Below are 19,599 nucleotides of genomic sequence, written 5' to 3'. Positions count from 1 at the left end.
CACTCATCAAGAGGACTGTCACGTCTCTCCAGTGAGCTGAGGACCACGGTTTCAGAATTACTAACTCAGAGGACCAACCAATTGGTGACCACATATCCAGTGTGCCCAAGACAGTCCTGAAATCACAGCATAATTAATAGCACCCCCCTCCTAGCTTGGACAACGCATTGTGTAGTCATCCTAATTATAGTGGACATTATCTATAAATTACTGGCTTTACCTAGCTTCCCTAGCTCTCCCTAAACTTTCATTTCTACCACATGGAGAAAAGGGAATTCTCAGTCAAATTTTCTTGCCTAGCTGACAATGGTTTTGGCACTGAACGATGCCTATATTCAACAATCCTGAAGTTTTGTTTGTAACACACACACATATACACACACCCATACCCACACACACGGAGGAAACCAAGTTTCATCAATACGATCCAATTTTCAGGCGCTTCTAATCTGAGCTGCTTATGTGAAGCTCACTTCCTTTTGACAGAACCAGCTCCTCTTTCATTTCCAATCATTTCTCTAGGATTGCACAAGAATTCTTCATATTGCTGCTGCTCTATGAGATATTGCATGAGAAAAACTAGATGAAGACAAAAGATGTGTCCATCCCACTGGGTGAGATGCACTGAAAGGGATGAAGCCATATCGACCCAGCTTCCCTCTGCCATAGATAGTCCTCTGGGATGAAATCTGCATTCTGTCACTGACGAGCTGACCACCTTAGGCAGATCGTTTAATCTCTTTTAACTCGTTTCTTCATCTGCCTCAAAAGTGTATTGTGAGAATGAAATAAATTAGCCTATGTGCGGGGCCTAGTGTGGACTTGGCATATAGAAAGCATTTTAACCTAAGTCATATCTAATAAATTCCCACATGAAAATGTAACCACCGTGCAAAATTGCATTCCCAAATTTTGGGCAGTGTTAGCCATAGCCGAAGAGTTGGTTTTGTTTCTAGTAAATCCACTTCAGCCATGATAGATGTAGACTGTCATGTTTCAATTTGGAAATGCTTTCCTTCAGGTCTCTTGTGTCCTGAATCTGTGATGGGTTGAAACAATCATTTTTGTTTCAAATCTTAAGGAATTTGAACATGAGAGATTTAATTTTATGTAAGGTTTCATCATTAATATACATTCTTTTCTATGTCATTACATAAAGAACAGAGGAAAACAAATAGAAAAGGTGAGATGGGGAGGAGGAAAAGAGATTAGGAGTATAACAAGCTGCACACTTTCTAAATTTAATGATTGAATCATAAGAAGTTCCTTATATCTATCTGCATCTTAAAAGAATGCAAATGCCATTTTAATTTCATGGGAAAAATAAGTTAAAGGATACCCTGCTGCCTTTGAAAAGCTTACTTTGATCACTTGCCAAATGGCAAAATGAATGGATTAATTTTTTTTTTTTTTTGAGACGGAGTCTCACTCTGTCGCCCAGGCTGGAGTGCAGTGGCCCAATCTCAGCTCACTGCAAGCTCCGCCTTCCGGGTTCACGCCATTCTCCTGCCTCAGCCTCCTGAGTAGCTGGGACTACAGGCGCCCGCCACCACGCCCGGCTAATTTTTTGTATTTTTAGTAGAGGCGGGGTTTCACTGTGTTAGCCAGGATGGTCTCGATCTCCTGACCTCATGACCCGCCCGCCTCCGCCTCCCAAAGTGCTGGGATTACAGGCGTGAGCCACCGCGCCCGGCCTGAATGGATTAAATTTTAAATCGCCTGTCTTCACAAGGACATGATATGGAACATATTTAGGATTTAGCCCTTTAATTTAACATTAAACTTACTAAAAATGTCCTCATCAATTATTGACAGCTCGATTTTAAAACAGAGCCTTCACCTCAATGTTGAGAAGGTAGAACACTGCTTGTTTTTAGAAGTACATTTTCTACTTCTTTCAGCTACAACACCGGGTGGCATTCTGCAAAGAGGTAATTTTTTAAAGAGGCTCCAAGCTGGTGAGCAGTTTGCCTATCTGCATCCTCAGGCTCATGACCCATCATTTAGAATTCAAATGGAATGTATTCAGTGAAGCATCTTGCTATTAAATAAATGTTGTAAAAAATGTGTGAGTGCTGACTAATACCAAAATCTCAAATCTCATTTGGTTTATGTTTCCTGTGATTCTGTGGGTATTTAATAACAGATGTTATTGTGCCACAAACAAGGCCATTCCCAGCAAAATATGGCTTAGGGCCAACTATTATTTTTATCCTCTTCTTAATCCCTTGAAATACCTTTTTTTTTTTTTTAGAAACAACATCATATTAATGTAAATATTTAAATCCTTTGATAATGCTGCTCTCCTGCCTGGAGAATTCTGAAGTCTTCCATTGCCACTTATTTCCACACATACAAATTCTATCCATCTCTTACAGGCCATTTCTTCCTTGACCACCCCCCTATACTAACACACACACACACACACACACACACACACACTCTCTCTCTCTCTCTCTCTCTCTCTGATGACACATTATTCTGAAATATATTCATAATATTTTAAATAGTAAGAGGAATTGGAGATTAAAGCTCAATAGAAGAAGGGTATTTGGTAGGGGAGTAGTCAAGAAAGACTTCCGAGAAGAAATTTGTATAATTTTTATTTTGGCATCCCTGTTTCATTACATTATGGAGGATCTTAATACATATGTTTAGTGTGCATTTGTTGCTTTGGTTGAAGGATAGCTTTGAAGAAAAGAACAAATTCATCAAATGGTAGTGTGTGGGAGGGAGGACTGTTCTCTCAACATTGTCTGGTTCATTTCATCACCAAGTGAGCCCTTTCCAAAGTGTAGGCATCTGCATGTCACACAGTTGGCACTCAATAATGAATATGTGAGCAAAACACAAAAATGACACCATTACTTCCCTTGAAGTTCTTGTAATCCAGTTAATGATGGCACATTTGCCCTCACTAACAACACTGTTATGGGAGCACAGCAGAAGGATGTCTAAACCTTAATGGGATTCAGGACAGATTTCTTGGATTTGAGATATGAGCTAGAACTTGAGAGACAATTAGAAAGTTATCTGGAGGAAAAGGCTGTTACTGGCGGAAGAAAGGGCAAATGAGAAGGCTTGCAGGCACAGAATAACCTGCCTTTGGGAACCTGTAAAGAGAAGTTTGGCTGGAATACAGGCAACAAAAGCAAAGGAGAGGTATGAGATTAGTGGGGTGGGTGATAGCCATTTTATGAAGGGCCTTTAATGCCAAGCAGAGCCTTATTCTAAAAGCTGTGGGGAGCCACTAAAGAATTTCATAGAGGAATGGTATAATCAGAATTTTCTCTTTTGCTTTATTTATTTATTTAGTTATTTATTTATTTATTTATTTATTTATTTATTTATTTATGACAGAGGCTCACTATATTGCCAAGGCTGGTCTCAAACTCCTGAACTCAAGCAATCCTCCCACCTTGGCCTCCCAAAGTGCTAGGATTACAAGCATGAGCTACTGCATCCAGCCCAGAATTTTCTCTTTTAGAAAGACCTCTCTAGCAGCAGGCTTCCAACGTTGATTTTTGGGTGGCCAGACAGAGACAAGGGAGACCAAGTGCAGTCACAGGGTAAGCCACAAAATTGATGACAGGGTGAACAGGGGGTTGATGGGAGATGTACTGAAAGGTCCAGAGAACACAGGGCTTGTTGAGTAGTGGGATGTGGAAGTGAGGGAGAAGGAAGAGATCAGGATAACATTTAGGTTGCCTGCTTAAGCAACTGGGTAGAGGGGGCCATTTGTTGTGATAGGATGAGTGGCAGATTTAGAGGCCCCAGCTTAAAAAAAAAAAAAAAATGGCTTCAGGGCCATTACATCGAAGACACCTATTGGAAATCTCAGCAAAACAATTGAATATGGGGCGTGGAGGTCTGGAAATGGGTTTTTCTAAAAGACAGTAGAGGTGTGTTGGGAGAAGAGGAGAAAGGAACCAGATAGGAGGGGCTTACCTACTCTGTGTGTGAGCTTCTGATGTTTTCAATAGTCACTGACATCTTTATCCTTTGCTCACTGTCTCTCTGAGCTCCAGCTAATGGTGCAGGATCCCCAAAGGGAAGGATTGAAGGCAATTACCCAGTTGATTTCCTCCTTAGAATTATTTAATTTATCATGTTGTTTTGTAAAGGACACGATTAAACCTTTACAGACAAAAAAGAAATTTTGTGGCTAATTTGGGCTCTACATTTTCAGTAGATAATAACATCAATAAAATCAAGTTAGTTTAATTACAGTTCATTTCATAGGAGACATTTTGCTGACATTCCTATAATTGCTCTTTACAATCTTTGAAGATTATATACAGGTACGAGTATAGATATAAATATATAGATAGATGTAGACATAGATATAATATACTTGGTTCTGGATATAGGGAGATTTGGATGTATAGCTAATAAGCCAAATACAGGCATATAAACAAAATGTTTATCTTCCAATCTGGGATTAATAATAGCTCACACACACTTAGTGTGCTCAGCACCTTTTAAAGTGATATAAATATACAAATTTACTTAACAGCCAGGATACCCCTATGAGGTAGATACTGTCATTATTTCTATTTTATAGATAAGGAAACTGAGGCATCAATGGGTAAGTACATTGTTCAAGGTTGCACAGCTGGGACCAGCATTTAAACTAGGTAGTCTAGCTCTAGAGTTTGCTAGTAACATAACTTTATACTGCCTCTTCTTACCTGTATCTTATAGATAAATGAATATTTAAATGAATTTAAAGTAAAATTCCTGTCCTTTTGTGAGACTGGATAAGCTGTAAGACAGGCTATGCATTTCATCAATTACACATGCACAATTAGAGCCTATATCTAATCAGGGCTGATGACAGCCACAGACGTTTGTACAGATTAATGATCAGAGAAGAGGAATTGATGGGCCAGAGAAGGTTGAAGCTGTCAGCTTTTAGGAAATGCCCTGAGCCAAGGCAGCCATTGATGTTGTAAACTGAAATGTGGCAGCTATAAAAGGACTGTCAGATCCTTCCTTTGCATAAAAAGTATTTATTACCATGCACAGAAGCCCAATTTTCTGGCATGTAACAGAGATCTGTATTCATAACTACTTACTCAAAGGTCTTTAGTATGCCTGGTCCACCCTCCTCCCCATCCTGGGGACATGTGGGAGAGCTCCTTTCTGCTACCTCTTACATTTTCATAGACCCATTGGGAGACTTAGAAGTGTCCTGGTGCAGGCAAGAGACTTGCAGCCATCCACAAATGGTACCTTGCTTGGCATAGCCGGGCTCCATAGCCTCTGGTGAGTGCCCCACCAGAACAAGCCCTGGGTTCACATAATGAGAGGGTCTCACTCACCCAAAGGATGGACAGTCACTGCATGGAGTCAGAACAACAAGAGCCCTAGGCATGCAAACTATGCTGCCTTTCGGTTCCTCTCTTGGTCCATTCACCTGCCCCTACTTATTGGACAGCTTCCAGGACAGGTTCCAAGCAATCCCCTCACTTGCTCCTCTTCCTCAGTCTCCACCTTGGGTACTTACAAAGTGGATTTAGGCAAGGAAAGGATGTACTCAGCCATCTATAATAGGGTGCGTTGACTTAAACTTTGTGGATTCAAGTCTCTTGGCTCATTCTGGTGATTAAACCTTTTAGGGAATTGACCCTCATCAGCTAAGAGTATAATATTTTGAATATAATAAGAAATATATTTTTTGTCTTCCTCCCTGTTTCCTGGTACACAGTTCCAAGAACCCCTGGAAAATCTCCTCAGTGATAAGTGTCTTTTTGTATGCTAATGAGAACACTAGGGGCCCTGGGTGGCCTCAGGATGGGGTTAGAACTTTCAGCTTTTCAGCCTACTGTCTGACCTCTGGGAAGGGGAGAGATGCTGAAGTTAGAGTTGATCACCAATTGGCAATGATGTGAACAATTCTGCCTGTGTAAGGACGCCTTCATAAAAACCCAAAGGACAGCATTCAGGGAGTTTCCAGGTTGCTGAACATGTAGAGGTACTGAGAGCGTGGTCTAGTCCAGAGAGGAGCATGGAAGCCCAGTGCCCCTTCTCGCATACCTTGCTCTATGCATCTCTTCCATCTGACTGTTACTGAGTTGTATTCTTTATAATAAAAGGATGAGCATAAGTAAAGTGCTTCCCTAAGTTCTGTAAGCCATTATAGCAAATGATCGAACCTGAGGAGGGGGTTGTGGGAACTTCCAGTTTATAACTAGTGGGTCAGAAGCAAAGCCTGGACGTGCAATTGGTGTCCAAAGTGGGGCAGTCTTGGAGTACTGAGCCCTTAACCTTTGGGATCTGGCACTATCTTCAGGCAGATAGAGTCAGAATTGAGTTAAAGCATAAGACATCCAGTGGGTGTCTACAGAGAACTGGAGAATTGCTTGCTGTGAGAAAAACTCCATGTGTTAATGACCAGAAATGAAGTAATGTGAGAGTATAGAAAAACCAATGTTTTGGTTTTTTTTCTGTACAGTACAGTGATAGAAACACTGTACTTGTTTTAGCTGTTCTGAAAACCTGGACTCCAGATTATTTTGTGACTGCACAGTACATACTTCACACTCTCTTGGGCATATTTCCCGGGGGTTAAATGAAGCTTTAGGGCCCCTCATTTGCATTGGTCTTTACCAAGACTTAGTAGAGCCCTAGCATTGTGTTCATGTGGTTATATATTTTTGCAAAATTTGCAAAAGTTATTTCTTATTTTTGTTCTCATTCTTAAAAAACAAACCTGCAATGTTTATGCTTAGTTGCTTTTTTTGTGTTTTGTTTTTGTTTTTGTTTTGAGACAGGGTCTCACTCGGTCACCCAGGCTGGAGTGCAGTGGCATGATCTTGGCTCACTGCAACCTCCACCTCCCAGGTTCAAGTGATCCTCCCACCTCAGCCTCCAGAGTGGCTGAGACCACAGGTGCGCACCACTGTGCCAGGCTAATTTTTTATATCTGTGCTTAGTTTTCTATTATTTTGCTTAAAGAAGGCTCCCCAAGGTGTGAAATCTTCAGGTTACATAATACTTGGATTCACCCCCGCTCTGCCTCCCTCATTCAAAGGTTATTCCAGTTAATAGTCCTCATACACGTTTTTATTTCTATTGGAGGTGTTTGGGTTATTTCGTTTGTTTGTTTGTTGGCTTGGAGTTTTTTCAAGTTCTAAATGTTTAGATGATGACTAAGTAGAATCAGAGAAATGGAAATTTCCTTAACTAAAGAAAACTAAAAATATACTTTTGAATAGCAATGTTATTCAGCCACAGTGAACTTTAGGACCGCTACTGGGAAAGAAATAATAGACTGGAACGTGGATCATGGAACTTGCTCCACTGAGAGAGGTGTGTGATGAGTCCACAAGGTTTTAGAACAAAGTGGCTTCTTCTAGAGTTTGAGGCTGAGTATTAGATCTTTGCCTCACAAGAACTCCAGGGAGAAAGGATAAAGGCTTCTATAACTTTACCAGCAAGCTGTCTTTTCTTGAAGCAGTTATATGACACAATGTCTGTCTGCTTCTCTTGTTAGTGAAGAAAGATTGCAGTTCCTCTTTTCACAATGATTTTTATTTAGGTAGCATCAGGACCACAAATGGAACAAAGCATAATTTCATACAAGTTTGGCTGGCCTAAGAAATCCTGATAGATTAAAGTCCAGCTGTGGGAACTCTCACATGCATGCCAGTTATGCCCGTCACATAAGGAGTCTGCATCCTGTCCAGGAGGTCCTCCTGAGATGCCCATCACATCCAGAGTGGTTCTTCAACATGGGATTTGCCCATGGCTTGTCAATAGTATCCATTGAGAAGTGATTAAACCTAAAGGAGTGGTTTTACTCTTTGGCAGTTTCTAGTAGGTATTATCTGAAAGATGAGAGCCTTGTGATTTTGAGAGATGCCAAATTTCTTATTAAAGCAATTTATGCCCAAAGGGATCATAATTGTGAAAATTGAAAAATATATAAAGCGTATAGCATCATTTGGAAAGCAGATAAAAGCACCATTGGACTTCCCTAGTAGCTGTTTCTTCAAGGTCAGCACTGTTCTTTTGGATTGACAAGGAAAGCTGGTTTTCTTATTCCTGTTTGGAGACTTCTCACTCCTCTGCATGTATCAGTGATATTTATGCAGTATAAATAACTTGAACTCACTAGTTTTGGTTTTGCTAACTGGCTAGTTGTGTGACTTAGTGTATGTGATTAGCTTCTCTGGCTTTCAGTTGCTTTCTGGGTAATATGGTTTGGCTCCTCGTCCCCACACAAATCTCATCTAGAATTGTAATCCCTACATGTCGAGGGAGGGACCTGTAATCCCCACCCGTCTAGTGAGGGAAGTGATTGGATCATGGGGACAGTTTTCCCCATGCTGTTCTCATGATAGTGAGTGAGTTCTCATGAGATCTGATGGTTTCATAAGGGGCTCTTCCCCTTTCACTCTCTTTCCCTCTCCTGCTGCCATGTAAGACGTGCCTGCTTCCCCTTCCACCACGATTGTTAAGTTTTCTGCAACCTCCCCAGCCATGTGGAACTGTGAGTCAATTAAACTTCTTTTCTTTATAAATTACCCAGTCTCAGGTATTTCTTTATAGCAGTGTGAGAATGGACTAATACACTGGGTTTCTCAAGGACAACAAGAATTCCAATTCTTGCTCAAAGGACTTATTGAGGATTCAGTGAGATAATATTTTAGAAGTTATGGTTTGTCTGACACCTGTCTGATTTAGAGTTAAATTGAGGGTAATATTTTAATATCCTAATATTTTATAAAATACTTTGGGGTTTTATATTGACCAAATAGAACATATTGATCACTCCCTGAGTACTGAGGTCACTGCTGAAAGCTATTGATTGAAAAAAATAATAATACTTTCTTACATTCTGATTGGAAACTCTAACAGACCAATCGCTGCTTGTTTCATGTTCTGTAATTACTGAAGACAGTGCTCTCCGCATAACAATATCTTTTTAATGAGGATGCTGGACAGATCCTTCTGCCTGGTTTTTAGATCAGGCCCATCTTTATTCCATAGACCCTGTGAACTGTATAACTGATGAGGGTTACTCTATCCTGTTAATGTTAAGAAAGATTACAGGCAAAATGTTGGCCCACTCATTGCGATATTCAAGGATCTATGAGAAGCTTTTCAGTTTTTGGAACAGACCTCCTTCTTGGCTTCAATGTATGTTTCTACACTTGTTTCCCCCTTTTTCTCTTCTCGTTTTCCATTTTACTTTATTTTATTTTGCCATAATATATCTTTATAAGCCATGTTTGAGTCTTTTTAAAAATCTGGGGCACAAATAAGAAACAAATAATTATAGTAGGGGTGAATAAGATTTAAGGAAAACCACAGTAAGCCTCTCTAAGACAGCAATAAATACCTGTGTCCATACATCTCAGACTACTTAAGAAAAGCAAATACATCTAAAGGTAGAAGTAGAAGACTTAACATCCACAAATGTTCATATTTGACACTATATAATCATTTTATTTCAAATATGGCCTGAGTTCGGCCTGGATCTGTGTTTGTTATTTGGTAAGCAGCACACGCACATCTTCAGACATTCTACCTGGAACATATTTTATTTTATTTTATTTTATTTATTTTTCTTTTTTGAGACAGAATCTCGCTCTGTCACCCAGGCTGGAGTGCAGTGGCGCAGTCGTGGCTCACTGCAACCTCTACCTCCTGAGTTCAAGTGATTCTCCTGCCTGAGCCTCCCAAGTAGTAGGGATTACAGGCATGTGCCACCACGCCCAGCTAATTTTTGTATTTTTAGTAGAGACAGGGTTTCACCATGTCAGCTAGTCTGGTCTTGAACTCCTGACCCCAGGCGATCCTCCTGCCTCGGCCTCCCAAAGTGCTGGGATTATAGGCGTGAGCTACCGTGCCCAGCCTCCAACCCCTATTCTAACCTCTCCCACTTTCTTCTCTAGAGTCCATTATTGATTTTCTCAGAGTACCATTTGTGCTCTACAATAATCACTCCATATCCTCTCCTTACCAAGTCTTTAATTGCTCTGAGCAATGCTTGTTCCCTCGCAATTACACATTGCTAGGCAGATTATTCTCCAGTTCCCTACCTCTCAAGCCCAGAATATTAGGCTTAGAATTCTCTGGCTTCCTCCTATGCTTCTAGACTGTTGTTCCATCCCTTTTTATAGATGATCTCTGTGAAGCCCCTGCCCTCCAGTTGAACTCTTTTCTTCCTGTCTGTGCTGCCATACCCTGTGGCTCTCCAGGTCACTCCTCCTGTTTCTCATGCAGCTTATCTGGTTCATGGTTGTCCCTCAACTCTGTTTCCTGATGTCCTCCTGAGTCGGTGGTCACCGTGCAATCCTCTCGCCTCACTATTCTTTAGCCTCTATTCCCATCATCCTCACCCTGTCATCCATCACAATTCCATTCATGTGCCTCATGTTGACCCTAAGGGCATCTGACACTGAAAACCTTCTGAAACCTTAAACTTACAAAATTATCTTTTGGGTTTACAATTTTTTTGTCTTCTACTTTTCCCACTATGTCATTCCTACAAAACTTATTTTTCTAACTCATCCAGAACCTTGAAGTCTCACATCTTCCCATTCTTTCAGTTGAATGTGATACTCCTGGTTTCTCTTCTTTCCTCACAACCTCTCATAGTCGGGCATCTCATTGCCTACTTGCCAAGCCTTTCAAGTTATTCCTTCATCTTTCTTCTCCTATCCCTCAACACACACACACATACACACACACACACCTGTCTTGTACTCATCACCTTGGAATGACCCAAATATCCACTTCCTCCTCTCCTGGGGGGAAATGGTGTAATTATATTAGGTGCTCTGTATTCTTCCCAGAGTCATCTGGTTCTGTAGGTCTGCAAGGCTGCCTATATTTGTTTCCTGGGGCTGTTGTAACCAAGTGCCACAAACTGAGTGGCTTAAAACAATAAAAATTTATTACCATAAAATTCTGAAGGCTAAAGTCCAAAGCCAAGGTGTCAGCAGTGCCGCGATACCTCTGGATCCCATAGGAGAATCCTTTTTTGCTTCTTCCTAGCTTCTGGTGGTTTGCTAGCAATATTTAGCATTCCTTGGCTTGCAGAGGTGCCACTTCACTCCACTGTCTTCACAGGACACTCTCCCTATGTTTCTCTGTCTTCACATGGCTTTCTTATAAGGACACTAGTCAACTTAGATTAGGGTCCCATACCACTTCAGTATGACATCTTTTTAACTAATTACATCTTTGATGACCCTATTTCCAAACAAGGTCATGTTCTGAGGTCCTGGGGTTCAGACTTCAACATATCCTTACTATCTCTTCTCTCTCCCTCTTTGTTAGTTTCATTTCTTCAGCCAATAAGTGTTTCCCCACACTACCAAAAATCTGCTTGTGACCGTGACTTCCCACATAGTTAGCCCAGCTCCCTGGTTTTCATTGCCAAACTCTTTTTCCAGCTTTTTCTCTGCCCTTCACTCCTCCATCTGTAATTAATCTATTACACATCTGTTCAAATAGCTCTCTCAGTAAGGTCATCAGCATCAGCCCATTTGTCAAATCCAGTGGTGTCATCTCCATCTTCACCCTATTCGACTTTCCTGCAGCATTCAATACCAGTATTATCACACTTCCTTGAAGGGCAGCTCTTTTCTGACCATTATGTTGTACACTTAAGGGTCTCACTAGACCTCCTGTCTTTCCCCAAGCCAACTGCATCCTTACTTCTGAGATCCTGTTGTACAGCAGTGTTCAGTGTGTGGTTTATAGACTCATGAGGGATCCCAATACCAGTTCCTATGTTGTCAAAACTATTTTCATACTAATACAAAGGTATCATTTACCTTTTAAATTGTGTTGACATTTATACCCATGGTACAAAAGCAATGGTAGTTAAAACTGCTGGTACTTTAGCATGAATCAGTGCAGTGCCACCAAATTGTGCTAGCAGTACAGTCATGTGTCGCTTAACCTCAGGAATATGTTCTGAGAAATGTGTCCTTAGGTGATTTCGTTGTGTGAACATGATAGAGTGTATTTACACAAATCTAGATGGTATAGCCTACTACACATCCAAGTTCTATGGTACAGCCTATTGTTCCTAGGCTACAAACCTGTACAGCATATTACTATACTGAATTCGGTAGGCAATTTTTACACATAAGTATTTGTATATCTCAATATATCTAATCATAGAAAAGGTATGGTAAAAACATGGTATTATAATCTTGTGGGATCACAGTCAGATATGCAGTCCATTGTTGACCAAAACTTCATTATGCAGTGCATGACTGTATTTCTATTCGTCACAGCCACACACAGTTAAAAAAAGAAAAAAGAAAAAAAGCAGAAAAAGAAATGCCAATTTTACTTAGAAATGTCCTTGATAAGGCAGTAAGTTTTATTCATTTTTTAACCCTTTAACCTTAAGCACACACCTTTGTAATATTCTGAGTAAAAAAATGGAAAGTACACATGAGAAGCACTTCTGTGACATCCAGAAATACAATGTTTGACTGGAGGAAACATTCTAAGCTGTCCTAAGCTGCCCTTGGTACTTTTCTCATGGAACACCATTTTTACTTGAAGAAACAACTGACAGGCAAAGTATAGTTATGGACACTTTGGTATTTGGCAGACAATTTCTCCAAAATGAATGAAATGAATCTGCTACTATAAGAAAAATAACTGAAAGTGTGTGTTGCCCAATAATAAAGAATGAGCTTTCAAGCAAAAATTAAAATTTTGGAAAACTTGTATCCACCAATGTGAATTCCACAGCTTTTGAATAAGATAGATGGTAGATAGATGAAAAGTAATGGCAAAAATCACAATTACTTTTGCACCAAACTATAGTATTAATGAATGTGATTTTTAACACTGTATTGAAATTGGTCAAGTTGGAAAAGTTATATAACTCAGGGAACCAATATTGTCTAAATGATTAATGTACACTATTATGAAATCATTGCATGGGTTAAAATTTATTCAAAGTGAAAAATAGATAAATGGATCTTAATAAAATCATATAAAATGTTATGTGATTATGCAGTACACTTTAAGAAACTACTACTTATTGAGTTTTGATGAGATATCAATGAAGAATACTCACAATTATTTGAAGGGCTGTTAAAATACTCCACCCTTTTCCAACCGCATATTTGGATAAGGCCAGTTTTTCTTCATACCCTTCAGTCAAAACAACTTGGTGCAATAGATTGAATGCAGAAGCAGATATGAGATCCAGGTGTCTTCTATTAATGTGGAAATTAAATAGGTTTGCAAAAATGTAAAACAATGTGAATCTTCTCATTAAACTTTTTCTTCTTTTGGAAAACAGTTATTTTTCATTAAAAAGTTTATGTTAACAAACAAAGGGCTTATTATTATTACTTTTAAATAGATTTATATATAAGTATTTTCAAGTTTCTCAGTTGTAATTTCTAGTTCAATAAACATTGTTAAATAAAACCCACGTTTACAAAAATTCTTTAGGATCCTCAATAATTGTTAAGAGTGTAAAGAGGTCCTGAAACCAAAGAGCTTGAGATCGCTGCTGTGGAACTTTATTCAAACAGGATGCTACAAAGAGAACTAACGATCGAGGAGAAATTAATAATTTATTGGATTTGTTGGGCAACACAACTGGAGAAAAATGGGAGCCAGAGGACAACAAAATATTATTGTGTCCCTGGTGAGAACCTGCACATCAAGACCACAGAAGATTTTCTGTAATGGCAGGTGGATAATTCCTACAGCTAGTGCTTTTGGTGACACTGTTTTGCCTCAATGTACATCTGGTGGCTTCATTGTGCTGGATCTGCCTCTAACTAATTTGGTCTGGTATCTTGTTGCCTCAGCAAATGATATGTGTGTAATGTCACCAATGGAAACAAAAATAGAGAAGGCTAGCAAGTCCCTATTCTTGGACAACTGTCACCCCTACAAATAAAGGTCCCAAAAGGCCTGAAAAGAGAGGACATGCTGAGTAAATGTCAGCTGTTTATTATTATCATCATTGTGGACTTTAAGCCCCATATGATCCAGTGAAAAACCTGGTCCCTGAGCTCTGGGCTACACCCCAGGTTTGGTGCAAGAGCTCCTTTTGTTTTTCAGCCTAAGCCCAAAACAAGGAATATCAAAGAGGTTCACGTCAACGGCCAATTCTAACTTGGTGGGAGTTGGTGCCTGGAACCTTCTATTGAGGATCAGTGGGAACAAGATGTTCTCGACGTCTGCCAATGCCTCACCAAGGAGGTAGCACATTGTCAGCACCCTCTAAGCCTAAAACCTGGAGTCCTTGATTCTTTGCTCCTAATGCAGTCTCTGGAGGCCAAACCGCTCTGATAAACTGAGATGTGAAGCGTAAAAATGAAATATGAAATGAAAAGGAAGGAATTAGACTCAAAGGAAAAAGCACCTCACTTTCAAAAGCTAGCCTTAATGGCCCAAGCTTAGGCATTGGAGAGGTGATGAGAAGGTGAAACTCCCACCCTGGAAATGGAAAAACATACTAGCCACAAAGAAGACCCAAGGATTCTGTCCTTAAAAAAATATTATACTCTATATAGAAACAAGAGTTTTTAATCTCTTAATTCTCCTATTCCTGAAAACTTCCCAAACTAATCAAACTACCAGCTGTGACTTGACCAGTTCAGAGTACTCTCATTGTGAGGAAACAGAATGCATTTTAGTCATCAGTATTCCTGCTCAGGAAAACACAGTATTGTTGGGACAGAATTCTGTAATGAGACTACTTGGAGTGGTAGCTGAAGCCCTGAGTCTGGGAGTTGGCTGATCCCAAGGCTTAAGAGATGAAGCGAGACAAAAAGCCTGCTCTGCATAAGACAAGGAAAAATTCTTGTTTTGTTCATGATGGGAAAAGGAGTATAAGAAAAAACTGAAAATGAGAGAAAGAACCCCTCAAATCTCCACAAATGTCATAAAAAAAGCAAAAGCTTTTATTGTATTCTTTGGGGTCCTTGGACTGGTATAAAAGAGAAGAGTGTGGGCAGACAAAGGAGTCAAAGATAGGGGGAACTGCAGCCTGGGGATTCTCAGAAATGGGCAGCAGGGTATGGAATCATCACCAACATGGGCTTGAAGGTCTGATACAACTTGATCTGGATGCCCAAGAGGCAGGAAGACCTTCCCTGACATTTGAGTTACTCTTCCTGTGGAGCCTCAGAAGTCAGTGTTTTTACAACCCCACCTCACTATGTTGATTCTCTTAGATGTGATCTAATTAAATATAAATGGTCTTATTAAAATAAGCATCTCCTCCTATCAACCTGACAGTATAATTCTTTATCGAGTTGACAGTATCTCTCTAGTCAGGGTCACAAGGACTTTGGCCTGGTCCTGGCTCTGCTACTCACTGTCCATGTGCCCATGGGTAAGTCCTTATCTTTTCAGATCTCAGGGTTCTGACTCATAAAATGATGGAGGTGAGGAGGAAAAGGTTGAGTTCATCATCTCTTAAGTCCATTCCTAGTTAAAATTCTATGAATCTTGTGGTATTAATATTTCATGCATCTCCATCCTTACTTGTATTCACTGTTATGAGAAATTACCTTTTACTGTTGAAATAAAAGAATCAGGTTGGTTATATATATAATTTCCTTAGTGGCAGTTTCTCTATTAAGAACACACTAGCTTATAACATATACTAGTTTTCTTATAATAAGGATATTTTTATGGCTAAGAGGAACCAGACAGATCAGACAGATGGTATTAACATAATGCCTATATATTTTTTTCTCTTTTAATTCTCTAGTTTTCTGTTATGCCTTTCTGCAGTGTTCTGGGTGTCCTCTTACTTGTGTGTATCTGCTTCACATGTTAGATTGTTAGATGGTTGAGGGTCAGAACAATGTGATACTCATCTCTGTATCCTCTTAAAGTCTTGAGAGAGACCATGCCTCATACAAAGTAAGCATTTAATAGATACTTACTCAGTTGAATTGAAATTGTGTATTGAGTCTACAGTTTTTAATTACTGCTTTGTATTGTGATAGCTTGGTTATGCTGTAGGAATAAAATAATTCTCAAATCTCAGTGATTTAATGCAATAGAGATTTTTTTTTTCCTTGCTAAGGCAGAGTTGGCTATAGAATGGGGTTGGAGTCGGGAGAAAAGTATTTCTGCTTCATACAGCCACTCAGGGACCCAGAGTGAAGAGAATCCTGTTTCTGACAGCTGTACCTTTTGAAACACACAGCCTCTGCAGAGAAATAAACTGAAAAATTACTTGAGGGCTTTCTTCTGCACTCTACACGTATTTCATTGACCAGGACTAATCAAATGGTACTGCCTGACTAGGAAACTGGGTGGAGTGGATCCCATATTTTTAGGCAAGAAAAGTGCCCACCCCTCCCTAGGCCTGGCATGGTGGCTCATGCCTGTAATCTCAGCACTTTGGGAGGCTGAGACAGGTGGATCACTTGAGGTCCGGAGTTCGAGACCAGCCTGGCCAGCATGGTGAAACCCCATCTCTACTAAAAAATACAAAAATTAGCTGGGTGTGGTGGCACATGCCTGTAATCCCAGCTACTCAGGAGGCTGAGGCAGGAGAATCACTTGAATCCAGGAGGCGGAGGTTGCAGTGAGCCAAGATCATGCCACTGCACTCCAGCATGGGCAACAGAGCAAGACTCTGTCTCAAAAAAAAAAAAAAACAAAAGAAAGAAAAAGAAAAGTGCCCCCAAGATTGGTAATCACAATATTTACCATATGCTTTACTCAATAGCTCCAGTATTTTGGAGATAATGAACTTCTTTGAGAATCTAATGATCATTATGATCCCTCTCCTCTACAGAAATACTCAACATTTTGCGTAATTTCCCATTTGTTTCATATACTTTGAATGCTATTCACTGGTCCTCTAGAGAACCTTGGACCAAGATTATAAATCATTCAGGCATGTTTTGCACCTGGCAACAGATCTACAGATGAAAAAAATACATTACTAGTGTTCTATTTAAACTGTATGTTATTAACAGCCTATTTATTTAGTTGTTTGTTTTTATCAGATATGACATCATACGAGACCCATGGCCAATGGATTTTCCTCTGTGTTTGTTTTTATCAGGAAAAATTTGAGGGACTGTTTCGGACTTATGATGACTGTGTGACGTTCCAGCTATTTAAGAGTTTCAGACGTGTCCGTATAAACTTCAGCAATCCTAAATCTGCAGCCCGAGCTAGGATAGAGCTTCATGAAACCCAATTCAGAGGGAAAAAATTAAAGCTCTACTTTGCACAGGTAAGGTAATTGTTTACCAAAGTTATTCTTTTTGCCCTACATTATTTTTTACCATTTTAAAATGTAAATGAAGCCCTTTCTATTTTCAGATTGGTTGGTAGTCTATAAATTAATTCACTGAGAAATAGACCCACATCATGATTTCCAGACAGAAACAGCTTAGTGGCTTAGAAAACAGGCTCTGAGAGCTGCCTACAAGAGCAAGTTACATAACCTCACTGAGGCTCCTTATTCTCATCTGTAAAGTGTGGATGATCAAGATCTACACCCCATACTGTTATGAGGATTGCATGAATTACTGTGTGTTTAAGTGCCTAATATTTGGCAAATACACAATAAATGCCAGCTAGTAGTTATAATAAGAATGACGTAGTCACAGCTACTCCTAACCTTCCTATCAGAGTTATAATTAAAACTTAAATTATATGACAGCTTTAGTGGAATGTATAACTTTTCAGTGATTCATATTTATGAGAAAAGGTTACAAATATATGGAAATTAATTTGTTTCATCCAAAAATCAATTCTAGCTCTTCCAAAACGAAATGAGTAATTCTTGGCAATGCTTATGAAGTTCACAGCAATAGAAATCAATATCCATCATGTTCCATTAGTGCCTTCACCTCATCACTAGATACCTTGATCCATCTCTTAAGTGATCTGTAAGTATGGTTTCCACCTTTAGATTCTACAGAGATGGCACAGTGAAAAGAACACAGACATTGGCCCTGCAACCATGTTCAAATTCCATCATTGCTATTCTAATGTATGTGATGTGGACAAACCTCAGTTTCCTCGTCTTTAAAATCTCACTCAGTTCCTTAAAAAGTTAAGCATTGAATTACCATCTGGCCCAGCAGTTCCACTCCTAGGTATTTAAAACAGGTACTCAAACAAATATATGTACACACACGTTCACAACAGCACTATTCACAATAGACAAAAGGTGGAAACCATTTAAATGTCCATCAATGGATGAATGGATTAGCAAATTATAGTATGTCCATACGATGGAATATTATTCATCCATAAAAAGGACTAAAATACTGATAAATGCTACAATGTAGATGAACCTTGAAAACATTATACTAAGGGAAAGAAGCCAGACACAAAAGGTCACATATTCTGTGATTCTACTTATAGGACATATCAAGAACAGGTAAATCTGTAGAGACAGAAAACAGCATGGTGGTTGCCAGGGACCAGTGGGAGACAGGAATGGTAGTAACTGGTAATGGTAGTACTGGTAGCAATAGGCAGAGGAGTTCCTTTAAGGTGATGAAAAGAGCTTGGATCTGGGTAGAAGTGGTTGTTGCAGATTAGGAATGTACTAACTGCCACTGAACTGTTCACTTTCAAGTGGTTAATTTTATGTTATGTGAATTTCACCAAGGAAGGAAGGAAGGAGGAAAAGAGAGAAGGAGAGAAGGAAACATTTGGCAGGTGCGTGGTGGGACAGTGGACTGGCAGCATCAGCATCGCCTGGGGACCTATTAGAAATGCAAACCCTCAGGCCCCATCCCAGGCCTCCTGAATCAGAAATGTAGGGTCTAGGGCTCAGCAATCTGCGTTTTAGTAAGGACTGCAGGTGATTCTGATGTACAGTAAAGGTTGAGATCCACTATTTTCAGGATTAAATAAGGCAATTGAGCACATGGTATGTGGTAAGTGGTCATTATTATTACGGTCGGGTTCATCGGTTCATTTGTCGCAGGCTGAAACTAAACCCACATTTTAATGTGCCAACATGACACATCTGAAGCCATGATGAATAAGTTTCTTCATCTCTACTCTATTTGAAAGGTTCAGACTCCAGAGACAGATGGAGACAAACTGCACTTGGCTCCACCCCAGCCTGCCAAACAGTTTCTCATCTCGCCCCCTTCCTCCCCACCTGTTGGCTGGCAGCCCATCAATGATGCCACACCAGTCCTCAACTATGACCTCCTCTATGCTGTGGCCAAACTAGGACCAGGTAAGCTTTGCGGTCCATTTTAAAAATAAACGTTTGTCAGCAACCTAGAAAAGCCAAATGAGATTAACAACCTTGAGATCCTGGGTTCACAGTAACATCTGCATTTCTAATAGTTTTATTCCTCTGTGTGGACAGTGAGAGGGAATGATGGATGAGAATGCAGCATCAGACTTTGCACCTGTTCAAAAAGCAACTCAGGAACCTGTACTAAAATGGTGTCAAGTCCGTGAAGCTTCTGGATTGCAATGCAGATATTTTAAGATCCAACAGCACTACCTAATTCTTGTGGGATTTAACTCTATCCCAGGAGGAAATTGTTTCCTCAGAACAGACAAAATGAACCCTACCAGCTGGAAGGAGGCATCTCTGCTGTGCAACCCAGTTTTATTGCTGTCACAGTGCTAGTACAC

General features: G+C 39.9%; 1 protein-coding gene across 4 annotated transcripts in view; it reads left to right on the top strand.

Annotated features, from left to right (window-relative positions):
* Positions 1 to 19,599, top strand: part of RCAN2 (regulator of calcineurin 2) — a 273,335-nt gene that overhangs the window by 228,130 nt on the left and 25,606 nt on the right. For all 4 annotated transcript variants that reach the window (XM_004044135.4, XM_031012077.3, XM_019029381.3 and 1 more), the window contains 2 exons: positions 17,042 to 17,215; positions 19,018 to 19,189. In XM_004044135.4, the coding sequence (XP_004044183.1) occupies positions 17,042 to 17,215; positions 19,018 to 19,189 (346 nt within the window). The remainder of the gene's footprint in view (positions 1 to 17,041; positions 17,216 to 19,017; positions 19,190 to 19,599) is intronic.

Source organism: Gorilla gorilla, chromosome 5 (genome assembly GCF_029281585.2).
Source record: "Gorilla gorilla gorilla isolate KB3781 chromosome 5, NHGRI_mGorGor1-v2.1_pri, whole genome shotgun sequence".
NCBI lineage: Eukaryota > Metazoa > Chordata > Mammalia > Primates > Hominidae > Gorilla > Gorilla gorilla.
This window is presented reverse-complemented; position numbering and strand designations above follow the sequence as displayed.